The sequence below is a fragment of the Gobio gobio genome (assembly GCF_949357685.1).
Source record: "Gobio gobio genome assembly, chromosome: 24".
Classification (NCBI taxonomy): domain Eukaryota; kingdom Metazoa; phylum Chordata; class Actinopteri; order Cypriniformes; family Gobionidae; genus Gobio; species Gobio gobio.
This window is the reverse complement of record NC_137120.1, coordinates 16,715,217-16,735,199: the sequence shown is the minus strand read 5'-3', so window position 1 is coordinate 16,735,199 and position 19,983 is coordinate 16,715,217. Positions and strand designations below refer to the sequence as shown.

General features: G+C 37.1%; 1 protein-coding gene across 1 annotated transcript; it reads right to left on the bottom strand.

Moving 5' to 3' along the window:
- Positions 1-7,131: 7,131 nt before the first annotated feature.
- b3gnt7 (UDP-GlcNAc:betaGal beta-1,3-N-acetylglucosaminyltransferase 7) lies at positions 7,132-13,695 on the bottom strand. The gene is made up of 2 exons (XM_079807775.1): positions 13,491-13,695; positions 7,132-9,200 (listed from the first exon to the last, which is right to left on the bottom strand). Coding segments are annotated over exons 1-2 (1,230 nt in total). The 5' UTR covers positions 13,493-13,695; the 3' UTR covers positions 7,132-7,972.
- Between the last annotated feature and the right edge of the window lie 6,288 nt (positions 13,696-19,983).

Below are 19,983 nucleotides of genomic sequence, written 5' to 3'. Positions count from 1 at the left end.
TGACCACTGATTGACAGTATGAGTGTGACCAATTTGTAAGGAATACCTGAGGGCTAAATACAAGAAAAACATTAACATTAATAATGTTAACAATGTTGCATCTCCATCACTCTCCATAATAAAATCATATAGAGACCCATGATTGTAGCTGGATATTGAAGAAACCAATAAAATGGCTGATTAGAGCTCACAAGTCTGTGCTTTGACTGAATGAGTCTCATCTACAACAACACGGCGTATGTGGTGTGGTCTGCAAATGGAGCTAAGAAATGTCACACACTGGTAAAATCCTTTTCTTATAAGTCCGAAGCATTATTTTTGCATCATTTAAGTTGACATATATTCAAAAGTTATTTGTAAATTGTCAATAAACAGTTATTTTGATGTTGTTGCGTCTGTAACGGACACACACCGACACGCACGTGACAGTAACACCTACTCATCTGCTTAAGTGGAAAAAATAAAGTGCCGTCAATAATTGTTTAGTCAATAATTCAAGAAGATCCATATTTTAAAGCTCTTTCTAACTTGTACTCAGCCTTAAAGGTCCCATGGCATGGCATTTTTCTATTATTTTATAATGTTTCCTGAGGTGTACTTATATTGTTAGTATGATTTTTACATCATAAAATGTCATAATTTAGAAATAAAAGGCATTTTTTCTATACTGCTGTTTGCCCTGTGGCTGACTGCCCTGTTTCAAGAGGCGTGTCTGCTGTGAGACTTCAGTAAAAACGCCCACTGTTGTGATTGGCTGACATCTTTGCATTTTAAATGAGCGGAGGGGGCGTGGTTTAACGAGGTCTACGACGCACGAGCTGCTGCCAGAGAGACGGATGGACCTGAGTTCACTTCACATCAGTTCTCAGCATGTCTCAGTTCAGGGTGAACTGTTGTAGTTACTAGAATATACTTCAGGTTATTAGTTTATTTCTAGTCGGAGGGGCTGTCACTCATGTCAGAAAGTTAGTAACTTTAGTAAATTATGGATCAGCGCTGACTCGAGACGCGAACCGTTTAGAACGATTCAGTCCGATTTGGTGAACTGGTTCGGTTCACTAAAAAGAACCGATTCAAAAGAATGATTTGTTCGCGAACTGGACATCACGGAGACGGAGCGATTGCTAACAAAGTTATTTATAGTAACTACTGAGTTGTGAGAGCGCTGTCTGTCAGCGCGAGTTTATTGTGTTTGTATCTGAGAGTTCTGAATAAACACGAGTCCCAGTCACGCCGAGTCCGTCTTCATCATTATTCTACCAACTTTGTAACATATGCAATGTACCATTACAGCGAGATGAACGAGTTAGTAAGTTTGATTAAAGCATTATTTCATTATTGTCTCTGTGAGGTATGTACATAGCAACTCACTCGCTCCAGAGCAGGATCATGGATCTGCATTCAATTAATAAGCATCAAATAAACAATATAATCCTTATGCTCAGTGAATAAAGATACTTATTAAACGAAGACATTGGAAAAAATGATTGCCTAACCACCAAATAGGTGGCGATGTGCACTAAGTAGGTTATGTAAATCACCATTAAACAAAAGGAGAAGAGGAAGTAGAATGGCGCGCTTTTTCTTAGCGTCTGTTTCCATGGTGAATCATCGATTCGTCGCTCTGTTGAGAATGTCTTGAGTGTTAACCGGGAACATACTCGTCACTGAGTTGTCTGAACTTACTCCGGACTCGTTTTTTGTAAAAAATAAAATAAAACAACTATCTACTTTTAGGCAGCTTCTTTGGTGCATTTATTTGATGCACGTTTCACTGGATTTGCTGTGTATTAAAGTACTATGTACAGAAAAACTGAGAATCTCTAAATATCTATTCATACATATATTTTTCTATGGATTCCATTAAGTCAACTATTTAAAAAAGTTAACCGTTTTGTTTATTTTATGTAGCTATGTAACATTTATATTTCTCAAAAATCAACATGTAATAATGACATATATTTTTAAATTATTAGTAACATTATTTTATGTTTATTAACATATGTAACTATTTGTATTTTTTATATTGTTCATAATAGTATAGTAGTAATAGGCTACATATATTTATTAAATACTGGTGTCTTTTATAATATTATTGTTAGTCTAAAACACTGGCACTGATGTAGGCTACTGTTTTATAATAACGTTCATCTTTACAGAGGTTGCCATATATGACTACATAAGGATAAGGACGATGAGCTGACGTTTATGGAAGGAGTCATCTACACAGATTTTCATCTCGTTAAAATCTTTAAAAAAAGAGGGTTGCGATTAGAAAATGTACACGAATATTTGTCTAACAAGAAGATTTATCAAATGTAATTTTTGGTTTTCATGAATGTGAAAAATATTTCTGCTTTCAAAATTAGGATTCACGTAACATTTGATAAAATCACAAATATGTCACTGTAAGAGCAATTTCAAAATGTAAAGAAGTAGATTCAGGTCTAAACGGAAAGAACAGAATGTATTTCATATCATACTTCTTTTGAGAGAGCACTTAGGCTATCTGGGTAGAACCAATTAAAAGGTAATTTCTCTAATTTTGTTAGTTATAAGGTATTTGTGGAACACTATAGCTAGCTAATTTTACATCTTATCCACATATTACAAAATTATGTCGATGATGAATGACTCAAACGCGAACTTTGTTGTGCAATGTTTAGTTTAAAATATGTGTCCTAGGTTGTCGAAGGAACACAAGATGGCGCCACCCCGCCACCGTTTCTGGAGGGATTTATGTTTATGGAGAGCTCGGTCGTGTGGTGTGGCGCTCTGGTACAGGGCTAGTTATTTTTTGCTTTTAGCGACCATTAAGAACTAGGTGACACGCAGAACGTCTTCTACAATAAATTAGGCCTAAAATTAAGTCATAAGTTATTAAGAAGTATGTTTAGAGCACTGTAATGGTTGTCTTACCCACAATCCCCTGCTGTAATGCCAGTAGTTAGTTGGCCAGGTGAGGGCAGACTCCTCAAGATCACGACGGTCTCTGTAAATTACCATGTTAACGAAGATTATTTCCCCACTAATTCAAAAAGTTTATTAACATGAACAATCAGCCTTGATGTTAATTTATCTGTCGAACCAGGCAGCATGTGCTGATAAATGATGTCTGGTTTTCAAGCACTAAAATGTGCTCGTGCCGTTTTTCTTAAAGGAAAAAGATGTTTCTTAAAGATGTTGTTATACAACTTTTTGGTAAATCGAATTTAAATTGAAATGCCCCTTTAAAAAACTTGTATCTAACAATAAAATGTCAATTGTCTGAGCAAGTTTCGGGGCTAATAATGTACTCTGTGGGATCCATTTAGGCCACTTACACAATTAGCCATTGTTGACATATTAGGTTGTGACAAAAAATATGACATACAAAGACAAAGACAATTTTGACTTTTTAATTTATTATGACATATGGCAACGTTATAATTTACTTTTGGTTATAAATTAAACGTTTTGGTAAATGTTGACTTAGTGTGTCACCTTTTTTAATTTAATCTCATAATTTGATTTATAATTTCGATTTTTTTTGTCATTATTTGACCTTTTATGTCATAATTTGACTTTTTGTCAGTTTTAACTTTCTAATCCAATAATTATGACGTTTTATGCCACAATTTCAACTTTTTGGTCATAATTTTGATTCGGTATAGCTATGTCATGATTTGACTTTTTGTTATAATTTTGATTTTTTTGACCATTTTAACTTTTTAATCCCATAATTATGATTAAGTATACATAATTATTACTTTTGTCATAATTTCATCTTTTCTTATATCATAATTTCAATTAGTTTGGTCAATTTTGATTTAGTATGTCATAATTTCAAGTTTTTGATCCCATAATTATGACTTTTTGTGTGTTCATTTCGACTTTTTGTTATAATTTTGTTATTTTGACTTTTTGTGTCATAATTGTGATTTAGTATGTCATCATTTTGACTTTTTAATCACAAAATTATGATTTAGTATGACATAATGATGACTTGTTATGATTATTTCAATTTTTTTGTCATGATTTTAATTTGATAAATCATAATTTGACTTTGTAACATTTTGACTTTTTGACGATTTCGACTTTTTAATCCCATAATTATGATTAAGTATATCCATTAATATTACTTTTGTCATAATTTCATCTTTTCTTAAATCATAATTTCAATTTGTTTGGTACATTTTGACTTAGTATGTCATAATGGTTTAGTATGACATAACTATGATTTAGTTTGAAATAATTATTACTTTTTTGTCCTAATTTCAACTTTTATTGTACATTTTTACTTAGTATGCCATAATTTAAACTTTTTTGTCATAAGTACGACGATTATTTTTTGTTCTTATGTGGCAGGAATTTTCTTTATTTAATGGTTTATACTTTGAAGCTCTGTTCAGTCTTTATAAATTTTTAACCATACTTTATTAGATAAGACTACACTTAAAAACAGTTTTCCATAAAGCTGAAATACCCCATGGTGATGATACTTGACACTTTTTCTCCTTTACATAGTCATATTTGATGTTTAGAAAGTGTTTTCCAACATGTATTGCCAAGGCACTCGTCACTATTGACACAAGTTTGGAATCACGTTTGCTTTCTGAATATGATTTTCTCAATAGTCCTTGCCAAAGCCATTCATTATGAAGTATTAGATCTCAGTGAAACTTTGAAACCTGCACTACTTCATTCATCGTGCTATGAATTCTCAGTCATGTGATGTGAGGCATAACTGATCTTAGATTAACTTTACAGAGTCACCATCCACAGGCACCATGTACAACATAAAGGAACCCTCCGGTGTCAAATGTCAAGATGTCAATCTTTCTCTATAGCAGTTTATTCACTGACAGTTTATGTTTCCCCCCTGTTTGAAATTCCCCTTTGTCCCTTTTCATCTTAGTATTCAAGACAATCATGCATCTACTTTAACACTGTTTAGTTGCTGTAGTGCATTTTCATTTTAGGAAAATATGCAAAATAATACCAAGATGGACAATTGTGGGATTTAAATATATTGTACATATATTAAATAAACATGTGTGATGCATATTGTTATATTTCAAATATATATTTCGAAGATTTAAATGTATATGTTATGAGAAACTTTGAAATTCTGAGATCAATCCTGAGACAAAATTGTTTATATTTTTTCACCGATCAGGCATAACATCATGACCTAATATTGTGTTGGTCCCAAAACAGCCCTGATCCGTTGAGGCATGGACTCCACTAGACACCTGAAGGCATGCTGTGGTATCTGGCACCAAGATGTTAGCAGCAGATCCTTTTAAGTCATGTAAGTTGCGAGGTGGGGCCTCTATGGATCGGACTTGTTTGTTCAGCACATCCCACAGATTGGAGTGAGATCTGGGGAATTTGGAGGTCAAGTCAACACCTCAAACTCGTTGTTGTGCTCCTCAAACCTCAAACCATTATCCTGCTGAAAGAGGCCACAGCCAACAGGGAATACCGTTTCCATGAAAGGGTGTACATGGTCTGCAACAATGCTTAAGTGGTACGTGTCAAAGTCACACACAACCGGCTATCCACGTGATGTAAAAGAAAACGTGATTCATCAGGTCACCTTCCATTGCTCAGTGGTCCAGTTCTGATGCTCACGTGCCCACTGTTGACGTTTTCGGCAGTTGACAGGGGTCAGCATGGGCACTCTGACAGGTCTGCGTCTATGCAGCCCCGCAAAAAAATGTGATACACTGTGTATTCTGACATCTTTCTATCAGAACCAGCATTAAATTCTTGAGCAATTTGAGCTACAGTAGCTCGTCTGTTTGATCTGACCACACGGGCCAGCCTTCGCTCCCCACGTGCATCAATGAGCCATCCATGACCCTGTCGCCGGTTCACCACTGTTCCTTCCTTGGACCACTTTTGATGGATACTGACCACTGCAGACCAGGAACACCCCACAAGAGCTGCAGTTTTGGAGATTCTCTGACCCAGTCGTCTAGCCATCTCAATTTGGCCCGAGTCAAACTCAAATCCATTGTCCTGTTTCTAACACATCAACTTTGAGGACAAAATGTTCACTTGCTGCCTAATATATCCCACCCACTAACAGGTGCCATGATGAAGAGATAATCAGTGTTATTCACTTCACCTGTCAGTGGTCATAATATTATGCCTGATATATATATATATATATATATATATATATATATATATATATATATATATATATATATATATATATATATATATATATATATATATATATATATATATATATATATATATATATATATATATATATATATCAGGTGTGTGTGTGTGTGTGTATTTTTATATATATACATTATATATTTACAAAATTATTGTTAAATGTGATTAATCCATTTGACAGCACTAAATATTATATACACTTGACTTATATGTTATTATATTTTAAATATATATTTGAATTGTGTTGAAATATATAAATAATGAGAATCTGTGAAAACAACTTTGAAAATCAAACCATATGTCGTTTTAACGAGAAAAATTCAGTTTTAACGACATAAGATCTCGTTATTGCGAGAAAAGATGTCATTTTAACGACAAGATCTCGTCATTACGAGAAAAGATGTCGTTTTAACGACATAAGATCTCGTTATTACAAGATGTCGTTTTAACGACATAAGATCTCGTTATTACAAGATGTCATTTTAACGACATAAGATCTCGTTATTACAAGATGTCGTTTTAACGACACAAGATCTCGTTATTACGAGAAAAGATGTCATTTTAACGACATAAGATCTCGTTATTACAAGATGTCGTTTTAACGACACAAGATCTCGTTATTACGAGAAAAGATGTCATTTTAATGACATAAGATCTCGTTATTACAAGATGTCATTTTAACGACATAAGATCTCGTTATTACAATATGTCGTTTTTACGACATAAGATCTCGTTATTACGAGAAAAGATGTCGTTAAAACGACATATCTCGTTATTACGACATAATTGAGTAAAAAAAATAATATGTATGTGGCAGCAATGCGTCACCGTATAAATGCAATAAAATGCACAAATACATAACTAATACACTAACTAATGCTGATTTTTCTTGTTGAGAAGACTAAGTTCACTTCAGACACTTCAAAGGAGATACACACTTTGTTTTTCTTTTTTGAAGAAATGTTTATTTACAAACAATAATCCATTTTCACCATAGTTTAGTCATTTTATACACAATCAGACCGTGGAGCTTAGATTACAAATGCAAGTGTTTTGTAACCTTCAAGTACACTTAAATATCATACACCAGACTCCGCCCCCTCTGATCCAAGGAGGTATTTCATAAATTAGATCGACATGTACATGTACCAGACAGTTTGCTGTTTCACAGTTTTAAAGTAAACCCTCTACCAAATACGTCTCAAGTCTATGGGCAAGTGTGTAAAGCAGACGGGAATACGCTTTAAATGACGCAACCTCTGGAAGAGCAACTAAAAGATATGTAAATCATTATATAATGTAATTTCAGAAATGTACACGATTGCAGCAAAAATAACATGGTCTTCTTTATGAATCCACTCTGAAAACACGTTAAGGTAACATTCATCCACAAAGGGGCAGACTAAAACAAGAACAGTGAGGTAGAGACTAGTTTCCTTCTATTTGGGACAATTATATATTGTCTTTGTATGACTTAAAGTGATTGTTTTTTGTCTATACATTGAATGTCAATGGGGTCCAAAATATCTTGACCTTTATTGTTGACTTTCAAGTCAAAAAGGTTTTTTGGTTTTGTAGCCTCAAGTTTCCCAACAACTAGCGAAATTAACCCTTTACACATTATTCACATGTCATTTGGTACATAAATTAATAACATTGTCCAGAAATCTCCTCAAAAAAGGAGTACTTTGCCTTTGAGCAACCTCAAAGTTCTCTCCGCAGATCCTTCCTTCATTTTGGTTCCTTCGATTACGAATGACTTCTGAGATCGTTCAGAGTCAGAAAGAGTCTTAGACTATAAGAATTCTGCTTTCTGCGAACAGATCAAGTCACTGTTGACCAGTTTCCACATGTCCGTTAGATCCGGCGGGAGCAGTTTGTGCACCACGATCATGCTCCTAAAGAAACACGGCTCCCTGTTCATCCGACTGGTTTTGTTCTTCACGAGGCCAAACGTTTTGAAAGCGTCGTGTTTTATTGGAGTTACTTGAAGCACCTCCAAACACATCCCAAGAAACACGTCGTCGATAGGATAAAGCTCCAGAGTTTCGCAAGCGCCGTAGAGTTTCCGCGCCAAAGGGCCGTTCATCAGGAAACCGCCTCCACCGGCATACGGCGGGTAGAGCGTCTTATTGTACAAGGCTTGTGGGATGTAATACTTGTTCTGCTTTTTGCGGATGGGCTTGGCTTTGAAGAGGACGTCGCCAACAAACAGGTCCTTCACGTCTTTGCTGGCCTCGAGGTACTCCAAGATGTTGGGAACGTTGACGAACACATCGTCGTCGCCTTTGAAGATGTAGCGGGTGCCTCCGCAGTAAGTGGAGAACCATTTCAGGAAGTGGGTCTCCTTGAGGGTAAGGTTGAAGAAACTATCCATGAAGTCCCATTGCAGGATGTCCCCGTAAATGTAATCCTCATATTCCAGAAGCTTCTGGTGGTTGGCCCGTTCCTCAGCGTTGGAAGACGTTCCCAGGAGGAAAATGGTCTTGATTCGTTTTCCGTCGATCACTTGTTCTTTGCCCCAAGTTTGCCTTATGACCTCCCTCCGATCGTACTGCGTTATCACGGACTTGATGACCATCAGCAAATCTACGTCTCCAGCGCACCTCTCCGGATGATTTATGAGGATCGGGAAGTATCGGCAGTGCCTGTAGAACAGGAACTCCTTGAAATTGGCCTCGAGACCCGTGAACCAATCCGACGAAGAGAAATTGAGGTTGATGCTGCAGTTGGAGGAGGTGACGTCCCAGGTTGTGGGCATTTGCCTTGGTGTTGCTCTTGGACCTTCTGTGTTGGACTCCGATCTTTGTACGCTTTTCCAGAATTTCGCCGCAATCAAGAACTTTTTCTGCTCGTCGCCTTCCACTATGAGCTCCATCCGCGTCTGCCTCTCGACCCGGTCTGTCTGGAAGTCTTGTAATGAGGTGATGTTTCCTCTGTGAACCACAGTAAGCGTGACTACAGCCAGGAAGAACATCAGGCTAATGCGCTTGTAAACTCGCCACCGTTCTCTGGTGGTCATCCTAAAGGCAAAAACCAGACAAGCGAGAAATTATAATGAGCTCCGTTTAAATGCAGATTTACATCCAAACAATGGAAATAGTTATCTTGTATATGATCAGTGTTTGCAATAAAAAACAACAACAACAAAGCTTGGCATAAACAAATGGGCTTTCTTTTCCATGGAATAATTGTCTGGGTTTTTTTTCAATGGGTTTCAGTCTTAACAGTCAATTGTGTAACATTTATTTTACATGAGATATATATATATATATATATATATATATATATATATATATATATATATATATATATATATATATATATATATATATATATATATATATATATATATATATATTCAGGGCTCGACATTAAGCTTGTTCATGTGCTTGTAATCTGTCATTCAACTTGTCCGAGTAAAAAATGTGCTTGTCCGGAAAAAAATCAATTTTTGAGTGTGTTGTAAATAAAATTTATTCTGAAGCAATTTTCTCACCAGTGTTCAGTCAGCTTTGACATATTTAAATCTGCATATTTGTGATATTTTTACCTTTTATAAAGGGCATTTTCGCCCTAATCCTATTAAATATAGGCTATGCTTCATCTTTCATTTTATATTCTTAAATTTGATCTATAAATTAAATTAGAATAAGGCACTATAGGGCTGTTACCAATCAAATTAAATAATTACAACTGCATTCAATAATGTTATGAGATTGTTTTAAATATTTTTGGAATATACAAATAAGAAAAGTTGGAAACAAGAACATGAAACTAAACCGCCAGTAGGTGGCGGCAGGTGACGATTCGTCATTGTGTCGATTCGTTCAAACGGCTGATTCATTCAAGAATGAGGCAGCCATTTACGAATAGGTAATCGAATCTTTGATTTAACCGATTCATTCAAAAACGCTGAATCATTCAGTAACACGCTGTTGCGGTGACACACGTTCTGCTGTGATCTTTGTTTGGAACTATTTTCGCTGCTGAAATCGAATAAAAACACTCAATATTGCATCTAAAATGTAAGTGACTTAATGTTAATAATTGTTCATGGAACTGTCTTATGAAATCAGTGTAATTTTCAGTCGTGGTGTTATTCAAGAAAACAACACTCTTGGTAATGTGAAATTATACAATATACAATCCACATTTCTAAATTTTTACTGCAGTGTGTTAACTGAGTTCCTCTGTGTGAGCGGTGCACATTTGTTTCGATTTCTCCTCGAGAGGCTGCGCGAGCGTCAACAGCGCAACGTTATAGTTACCGTCAGTTCATTATACATTATATATTATCGTCCACTATCGATCGCCACTTACACTAATGAATGCAGAATCATTCTTGCATTTTGGTGATTCCCTAGTTATTTTTTGTTAATGACGTTTTATCAGGATACTTTAAAGTAAAATAATTTTTCACTTGCCCCTTCAAAAAATCCACTTGTCCCGGACAAACGGACAAGCGTTAATGTCGAACCCTGATATAAAGGGCTTGACATTAACACCTGCCAACCCGTCATTTGCGGGTGGATTTCAGCTGTGGTGTGTAACACACACAGTCACTCCCACTAGCCACTTTGGCGGGTCTTCTCAAAAGGCATATGTTATAATCGCATTATAACCAATCACAAGCAAGTCTGTTGAGTTTATAAATGCAATGTCATAATCAGAGACGATCAGTTTAGTCCTCTCTGAAGGTACTCTCACTCACTGTAATCTGCATTCTCATCAAAGCAGAGATGTGCGTGCAATGTACTTATTCTTTCATCATACTGTGATTGACTGCTTTTGTTCTATTTCAGCAGCGAAACTAGTTCATACTAGTATAAATGCTTCAATAGCATTTGAAGAGAATGGCTTCCAGTCATAAAACCAACTGTAAAGTGTTCGTAAAGGTGTCAGGTATGCACACCTTTTAGATTTAATCAAATAAATTGTTAAATCACATGAAATGTTACACTTTAGGCTACTGTATGGGCTCATACACAAAATAAGCTAGATTTAAGTGAACAAAAGTGAATGTCAAGCCCATATATATGTATAAAACAGTATTATTGTGAAATATTTTATACAATTTAAAATAACTTTTTTCTATTTGACTATATTTTAAAATGCAATTTATTTCTGTGATTCAAAGCTGAATTTTCAGCATCATTACTCCAGTCTTTAGAGTCACATGATCCTTCAGAAATCATTCTAATATGCCGATTTGCTGCTTAAGAAACATTTATTATTATTATCAATGTTGAAAACAGTTGTGTACAATTTTTTTTCAGGATTATTTAATGAATAGAAAGTTCAAAAGTACAGCATTTATCTGAAATATAAAGCTTTTGCAACATTATAAATGTCTATACTGTCACTTGATCAATTTAATGCATTCTTGCTGAATAAATGTATTAATTTCTTTAAGTTAAAATTCTTACCAACCCAAAACCTTTGAACGGTAGTACAATGTTGCAACATCTTTCTACTGATAAATACAGTGCTTTTGAACTTTCTATTCATCAAAGAATCCTACTCTTTTACTGCTTTCAACGTTGATAATAATCATAAATGTTTCTTGAACAGGAAATCATATTAATATGATTTCTGAAAGATCATGTGACACTGAAGACTGGAGTTATGATGCTGAAAATCCAGCTTTGCAGTGCAGGAATAAATTACATTTTAAAATATATTCAAATAGAAAACTGTTATTTTACATTTTTATAATATTTCACAGTATCACAGCTTTTTGGGGGTATTTTTAATAACATAAATGCAGCCTTGTTGAGCAGAATAGACTTCTTTCAAAAACAAAATAGTAGGCTACAGTTTCCAAACGTTTGACTTGTAGTGTATATGTAAATACACTTAATTGAACGTGTGTGTGTGTGTGTGTGTGTGTGTGTGTGTATATATATACAGTAGGCTATACACACACACACACACGGCAGTGTTCATTGAAGTTTATTTACATGTATAATATTTTACAGTATTGAATGACTAATTGAGGTGTAGATTTAAATACAGCAAACCACAGAGGCTGTTGCTAACCCATATTCCATCGTCATAGATTTTATAATATTGTTATTATACATTTTTTAAAAATGTTTTGAGCAGTCACCAAGCTTGTTAAATATACGATTGTTATAGAATATCGATTTCTAAAGGAAGACTTAATCTAAAAAAAGACGGTAACACTATTTTAGTGTCCTTGTTCCATACAGTCAAACCCAAATTTATTCAGACACCTTCAACATTTTCCCATATGATCACAGTTTGTTCATTATAGTTTAGAAAATGTTAATAAAATATGACAAAGACTCAGAGGTGAACTGTCAGAACAAATTCTTCTTGATAATGTCAGATAACTTTCATAGAAAGGGATGTAATGAATTAGAATCAACCAATCAGCTGTTATAAGTAGCTACACAATTAGATAATACCAATTTAAATCAACCAATGACCAAGCAATGCTACATTTTGTTAAGTCTGTGGTGTAAAAGGTCGCATTAGCAATTAAATAAAAAACACTGAAGCAAAACATGGTCAGGTCTGTTGCTAACCCATATTCCACTGTCATAGATTTTAAAATATATATATTGTTATTATACATTTTTAATGTTTTGAGCAGTCACCAAGCTTGTTAAAGCCAGGTTAAAGCAGTCACCAAGCTTTGTTTGAGTTTCGCGTAGGTCATGATGAATTACATTGTTAGAGAATATCGATTTCTAAAGGAAAACTTAATCTAAAAAAAGAAGGTAACACTTATTTTAGTGTCCTAATATATGTAACACGTACTTAATATGTAACCGTTTTTTCCGTGAGAGGCGCACTAGACTGACAGCACAGCCGACTCGGGGGTTGCCTAGCAACATAAAAAAAAAAAACCCGCAGCGCACTACTTTTATTTCTAAATTAAAAAACCGTCAACCAAAATAGCTGAAAAACGTGTTCTGTCAGTACTTAAATATACACGGACACCTTAAAATACATTAAGTGTAACCAAATAGGATATTAACAAAACGGCAAGACTTTACAACAAGGTCTGATTTGTTATCATTAATACATCAGTTAACAATGAGCAGTAGGCTAAGTTATAGATTTATTTTAGGCATTTATCAATCTTTGTTAACATATAATTGTCCATGTTAGTTCCCAGTGCATTCATTTGAACAAATACAACTTTTGATATAATAATGTAGCTATTAGTAAATTATTAAATTAACATTAACTAAGATCAATAACTGCTATTGTTCAGTGTTAGTTCCTGTTAACTAATGTATACCAACGACACAACAAATACTCAACGAACAAATACTCACATTTTGAGAGCTTGTGTTGTCTGTTTTATGCAATATAAGTTATGTGAAACAGGTCTGTTGCTCTTCAGGTGAATAAAAGGGTCTCTTTTGACAATCCGGTGCGGAGTTTCAAGAAAGACTGAAGAGAAACGCCACGAAAGACAAAAAAGAACCCCGAAGCAAGAAGTTTCACATGAAGATGTAAAAGCACGACATCCCCGAAGCGCTGCCTGTTTCTTTTAAAGCGAGCGTGACTTAAATGCAAACGAGGGCATGGCTGATTCAGCCCAGAGCTGCCCACAACGCCACGCACACGCCCACGCCCCAAAACAGCAGAACCTTTACCAGATTTACAACATGGTGTTCGAGTTGAAATAAAAATATCGTTGCTTTAACTTCAGGCACAACTGAGCTCAAAATTAAGTTCATTGGAGTTCTACACCAAGAAATGCAAACGTGTACTATTTTACATCTGATATGTTTGTTTATGCACAATCCAAACCTGTGCAAATTTGACCAGAAGTAAAACTATGAACATTTCTCTAATATCCACCATGCTTAGGATTTATGAATTGACGTACATGCCAATACATCAAACACTCCTCCTGAAGGCGCTTTTTTCGTTTGCGAATGCAAATGTTTGAATAAACAGAACGAATTAGGATAGACTTACTCTGATGCAAAAAACTTTGTTTGACTTTGCTGTTTTAGATAATCCCAGTGTTTTTTTCAAATGCCAAATCTGATAAATGTTTTACATTTCTTGTTTATTTTACTAAATACATTACTCTTTCAATAGATCTTTTTTACCATATATTTTGATACAAGCAAAAATATTCCATAAAGCGTGCTTCTAAGCAAGAAAGTGCATCTGTGCGTTTAGCCGTTTAGTCACGGAAATGAAGTCAAAGGACAATAGGAGGAAAACAGCTGCATATGACCCAATGAGTCACTGTCCAGGTGTGCAGAGTTTTATTATGGCAAGTTGGAACAAGTGAGTATCAGCAAATCTAATGTCATTGTGTTTTTTCAGTGAAGTGCAGAGGCAAGTTTGAGATGTGGAGGCCCTCGTGTGCGGTGTCGCCGTGAAGGGCCCTCAATGTCAGGGCGCTCGCGAACACTCCATCAGCCGTGCTTATCTTGAGACGGCGGTGTGCTTTACTGATAACAGACGCCGTCACATAGAGCCAGCACTTCCTCCCGCCCCCTCTCATGTCCCAACCTGGATTTACTTTCTCCAATCGGCTTGTGTGGTTTGTGAGTGTTTGTGTGGGTGCTTTTGTGTCCATTGGATGAGGTGTATTTTTCTCTTTTTGTTATGTGAAGGTCACATTAACACTTGGAATCTTTTGCCTTCATCGTTTCTTTTGCGGTATTTCAAATGCCTTTTATGATTGGATTTCATGGTTTTACCCGTAACCCAGAATCCATCATAAAGGGAATGCTTTCGAAAACTGTTTTGTCATTAATGTGTAGGTATTCATTAATGACGGAAGTTACGGCCATGTGATTGATGATTAGAGATTTGCATTGACGACCCAGAGAGCAATATAATGTCGGTCCACATCTGGGCCGACACTATATTGCTGTCTGGAGAGCAGCTGAACACTTGTACCTAATAAAGTCGCCGGTGAGTATATAAACTCACCTAAAGGATTATTAGGAACACCTGTTCAATTTCTCATTAATGCAATTATCTAATCAACCAATCACATGGCTTCAATGCATTTAGGGGTGTGGTCCTGGTCAAGACAATCTCCTGAACTCCAAACGGAATGTCAGAATGGGAAAGAAAGGTGATTTAAGCAATTTTGAGCGTGGCATGGTTGTTGGTGCCAGATGGGCCGGTCTGAGTATTTCACAATCTGCTCAGTTACTGGGATTTTCACGCACAACCATTTCTAGGGTTTACAAAGAATGGTGTGAAAAGGGAAAAACATCCAGTATGCGGCAGTCCTGTGGGCGAAAATGCCTTGTTGACTCTAGAGGTCAGAGGAGAATGGGCCGACTGATTCAAGCTGATAGAAGAGCAACTTTGACTGAAATAACCACTCGTTACAACCGCGGTATGCAGCAAAGCATTTGTGAAGCCACAACACGCACAACCTTGAGGCGGATGGGCTACAACAGCAGAAGACCCCACCGGGTACCACTCATCTCCACTACAAATAGGAAAAAGAGGCTACAATTTGCACAAGCTCACCAAAATTGGACAGTTGAAGACTGGAAAAATGTTGCCTGGTCTGATGAGTCTCGATTTCTGTTGAGACATTCAGATGGTAGAGTCAGAATTTGGCGTAAACAGAATGAGAACATGGATCCATCATGCCTTGTTACAACAGTGCAGGCTGGTGGTGGTGGTGGTGTAATTGTGTGGGGGATGTTTTCTTGGCTCACTTTAGGCCCCTTAGTGCCAATTGGGCATCGTTTAAATGCCACGGCCTACCTGAGCATTGTTTCTGACCATGTCCATCCCTTAATGACCACCATGTCCCCATCCTCTGATGGCTACTTCCAGCAGGATAATGCACCATGTCACAAAGCTCGAATCATTTCAAATTGGTTTCTTGAACATGACAATGAGTTCACTGTACTAAAATGGCCCCCACAGTCACCAGATCTCAACCCAATAGTGCATCTTTGGGATGTGGTGGAACGGGAGCTTCGTGCCCTGGATGTGCATCCCACAAATCTCAACTGCAAGATGCTATCCTATCAATATGGGCCAACATTTCTAAAGAATGCTTTCAGCACCTTGTTGAATCAATGCCACGTAGAATTAAGGCAGTTCTGAAGGCGAAAGGGGGTCAAACACAGTATTAGTATGGTGTTCCTAATAATCCTTTAGGTGAGTGTATAAATAAATAAATAAATATATATATATATATATATATATATATATATATATATATATATATATATATATAATATAAAAACCAAAATCGCCAAAATTATTGGGACACCCCTCCAAATCATTGAATTCAGGTTTTCCAATCACATGGCCACAGGTGTATAAAAAACACTAGGCATGCAGACGCTTCTACAAACACTTGTGAAAGAATTGGTCGCTGTCAGGAGCTCAGTTAATTCGGTACCATGGTAGGTTACCTGTGCAATAAGTCCATTTTCCTCACTGCTAAATATTCCACGGTCAACTGTTAGGGGTGTTATAACAAAGTGGAAGCAATTGGGAACAACAGCAACTCTTTTACTACACTCTTAAAAATAACCAAAGTTGGGTTGAAAATGGACTAACCCAGAAATTGGGTTGTTTTAACGCAGTAATTGGGTTGTTTTAAGCAATCATTTAACCCAACCACTGGGTTAAAACAACCCAATTGTCCATTAGGTTAGTCAATTTTCAACCCAACTTGGGTTATTTTTAACCCAGCATTTTTTAGAGTGTACAGGCCACGTAAAATCACAGAGCGGGGTCAGCGCATGCTGAGGCGCTCAGTGTGCAGAAGTCGCCAACTTTCTGCAGAGTCAACAGCTACAGACCTCCAAACCTAGTCTGGCCTTCAGATTAGCTCAAGAACAGTGCTTAGAGAGCTTCATGGAATGGGTTTCCAGGGCCGAGCAGCTGCACCTTACATCAGCAAGTGCAATGCACTGCGTGGGATGTGGTGGTGTAAAGCACGCCACTAGACTCTAAAGCAGTGGAGACGTGTTCTCTGGAGTGACCAATCACGCTTCTCTGTCTGGCAATCGGATGGACGAGTCTGGGTTTGGCGGGTGCCAGGAGAACGGTACTTGTCTGACTGCATTGTGCCAAGTGTAAAGTTTGGTTGAGGGGGGATTATGGTATGTTTTTTATTTTTTATTTTTATTTTTTTTATTTTTTAGGGGTTGGGCTTGGCACCTTAGTTCCAGTGAAAGGAACTCTTAATGCTTCAGCAAACCAAGACATTTTGGACAATTTCATGCTCCTAACTTTCTGGGAACAGTTTGGGGATGGCCCCTTCCTGTTCACACATTACTGCACACCAGTGCACAAAGTAAGGACATGGATGAGCGAGTTTGGTGTGGAGGAACTTGACTGGCCTGCACAGAGACCTGACCTCAACCCGATAGAACACCTTTGGGATGAATTAGAGCGAAGACTGCGAGCCAGGCCTTCTCGTCCAACCTCAGTGCCTGACAAAAGCGCTTCTAGAAGAATGGTCAAAAATTCCCATAAACACACTCCTAAACCTTGTGGCAAGCCTTCCCAGAAGAGTTGAAGCTGTTATAGCTGTAAAGGGTGGGCCAACTCCATATTAAACCCTGGATTAAGAATGGGACGTCATTAAAGATCATGTACATATAAAAGGCAGGCGTCCCAAAACTTGCATGTGTGCCACAATGTGCATGTGATTCAAGGTAACTGTTTTCGGCTGTAAAAAAACAGCCGAAAACATAAACCGAAAATGAATGTTACCTGCCCCTCCCATCCGTGTGCAATCGCTTAGGTTTCATTCACAGTCGAGCTGTTATCACACGTCTGCATATCAAAAATTAAGCATGTCAGCGGTTTGGAAGTATTTTAAAGTTTCAGACACCAAAGTTGCAATGTTGTTTTGCATTGTTTTGCACAGCAATTTAAAATGTAAGTAAAACATGTTTTACATGCAGCAGCAGAATAGAGGCCCACTGCCATTCTGTGATATATATAGTATACGTTTTTAAAGGAAGCTATTTTTCGTCCTATCATCCTAAAGTTTCGGTTTCTGCCCAGAATTTTCATTTCGGTGCATCACTATTAACTGTTACACTTTCTTCTGTATACAGATGTTATACAGGTTGCCATCTCATAAGAGAGAATCTGAGGACAAACTACAGATCCAGTCTGTAGCAATGCTGGGTTATCTAGAAGCCTTTGGTCTGTGTTCCACAAAGGAAGAAGATAACATTTGGCTTTTGGACTAATACAACATGGATGCTTTCCTCTGGTCCTTCCTGAGCAGTCTCTGGCTGACGTAAGCACACACACTCACCCACAGATTTTAGAGATACAGATGTCCTACGGTCATAGTACAAAGCATAACTAAGCCTTCTTCTAAATCTAAAGTAGATTTGGGTGTATTTCCCAGAATGCACGCCGATTATCTTCCTGAAAAACAAAATGTTGGCCGATACACTGTTTGGATGACAAAGTTGCAGACTGTGTGAATAGCTTCAAATGAGGTCACTTATAAGTTTCCATTTAATTTCATGTGCTGCCATTCTTGTGCACAGTTCATTCTGCACAAGCCATTCAAAGTACACTCCATTGTTCCACTTAGTGAACTTTTTTTTTTCTTCAAACGTTAAAATCACTCCTGCATGCTCTGATGTTCGTGATGAGACATAATAGGGCTGCATGTGGATGGAGGGTGTGGACATCAGCGGACTAGGCTACTGATGACGAAATTTGGGTCTTGTAGACTGTCCGAGAACTGGAGCGAAACATGGACAAGGGAAGTATCCCATCATATATTTTCCACGCTCCACTCCATCTAGTGAACAGTTGAGTGTGGAAGCCTTTCAAAGTACACTCCACTGACCTTAAGTGGGGACTGATGCAGTGGGCGTGTACGGACTACCCAATGGACCTTTGTTTTGGATCACTTGTCCATGCACAAGTTAGTGTGTACACAAAAATAGGGCTGCATGCGAATGGGGCTGATTAAATTTGCTTCATGTGGACTGTTCCCGAGCCAGAGTGGAAAATGGACGTATACTTTTGTATATTTTATGCATTCTGCTCTGTCCAGCGCACAGGTTAATGCACAAACCATTCAACGTACACTTTATTGAGAGTGAGCATGTTCAGCGCATATGGACTACATAGTGGACCTTTTTTTTTTTCTGAACACTCAAAGCACTAGCGCTTACATTGTTGTCCACGCCCAAGTCTCGGTCCACACATGAATGGTGTGCGCAGTAAAAAAGAGTGGAGCGCAGGCATGGGAAGTATTTTCCGTATATTTCCACGTTGCACATCCTTTTTGTGCACATTTCAAAGCCATTCAAAGTAAACTCCACTGACCATGACTGACGCATTTGGTGAACGTGCACTACCTAGTGAACCTTTATTTTTGAACATTTAAATAATTTGCTCATAAACAAAAGTCAGGCTTCACACGGACGTGTGGACGAACTTGTCTGGACTGTGCTGATCCCAAAATTTGCATCATACAAACTTGGAAGGCACTTCAAAGAACACAATGGTATTACCATAGCATATGTTCAAAAATGTAGGATATATTTTTATGACAAACAGCAATATGCAATACGTGTTTCATATGATAGCTGTTGCTGTAATTATAGGCTATGACTAAATGACTTATTGACCATTAAACATCCAGGTTTGAAACAACACATTTTCCACATTTGAAACAGTTAACCCGGGGTCATTCTAAACACCGGGTAAACATAATCCTGGATTATATTGCTTCACGTTTCACATTGCTCATAATTTACCCGGGGTTAACAATTAATCCTGGCTATTCATAAACTGCCCTTTCACACTGTACATTTCTAGACCCTGGGT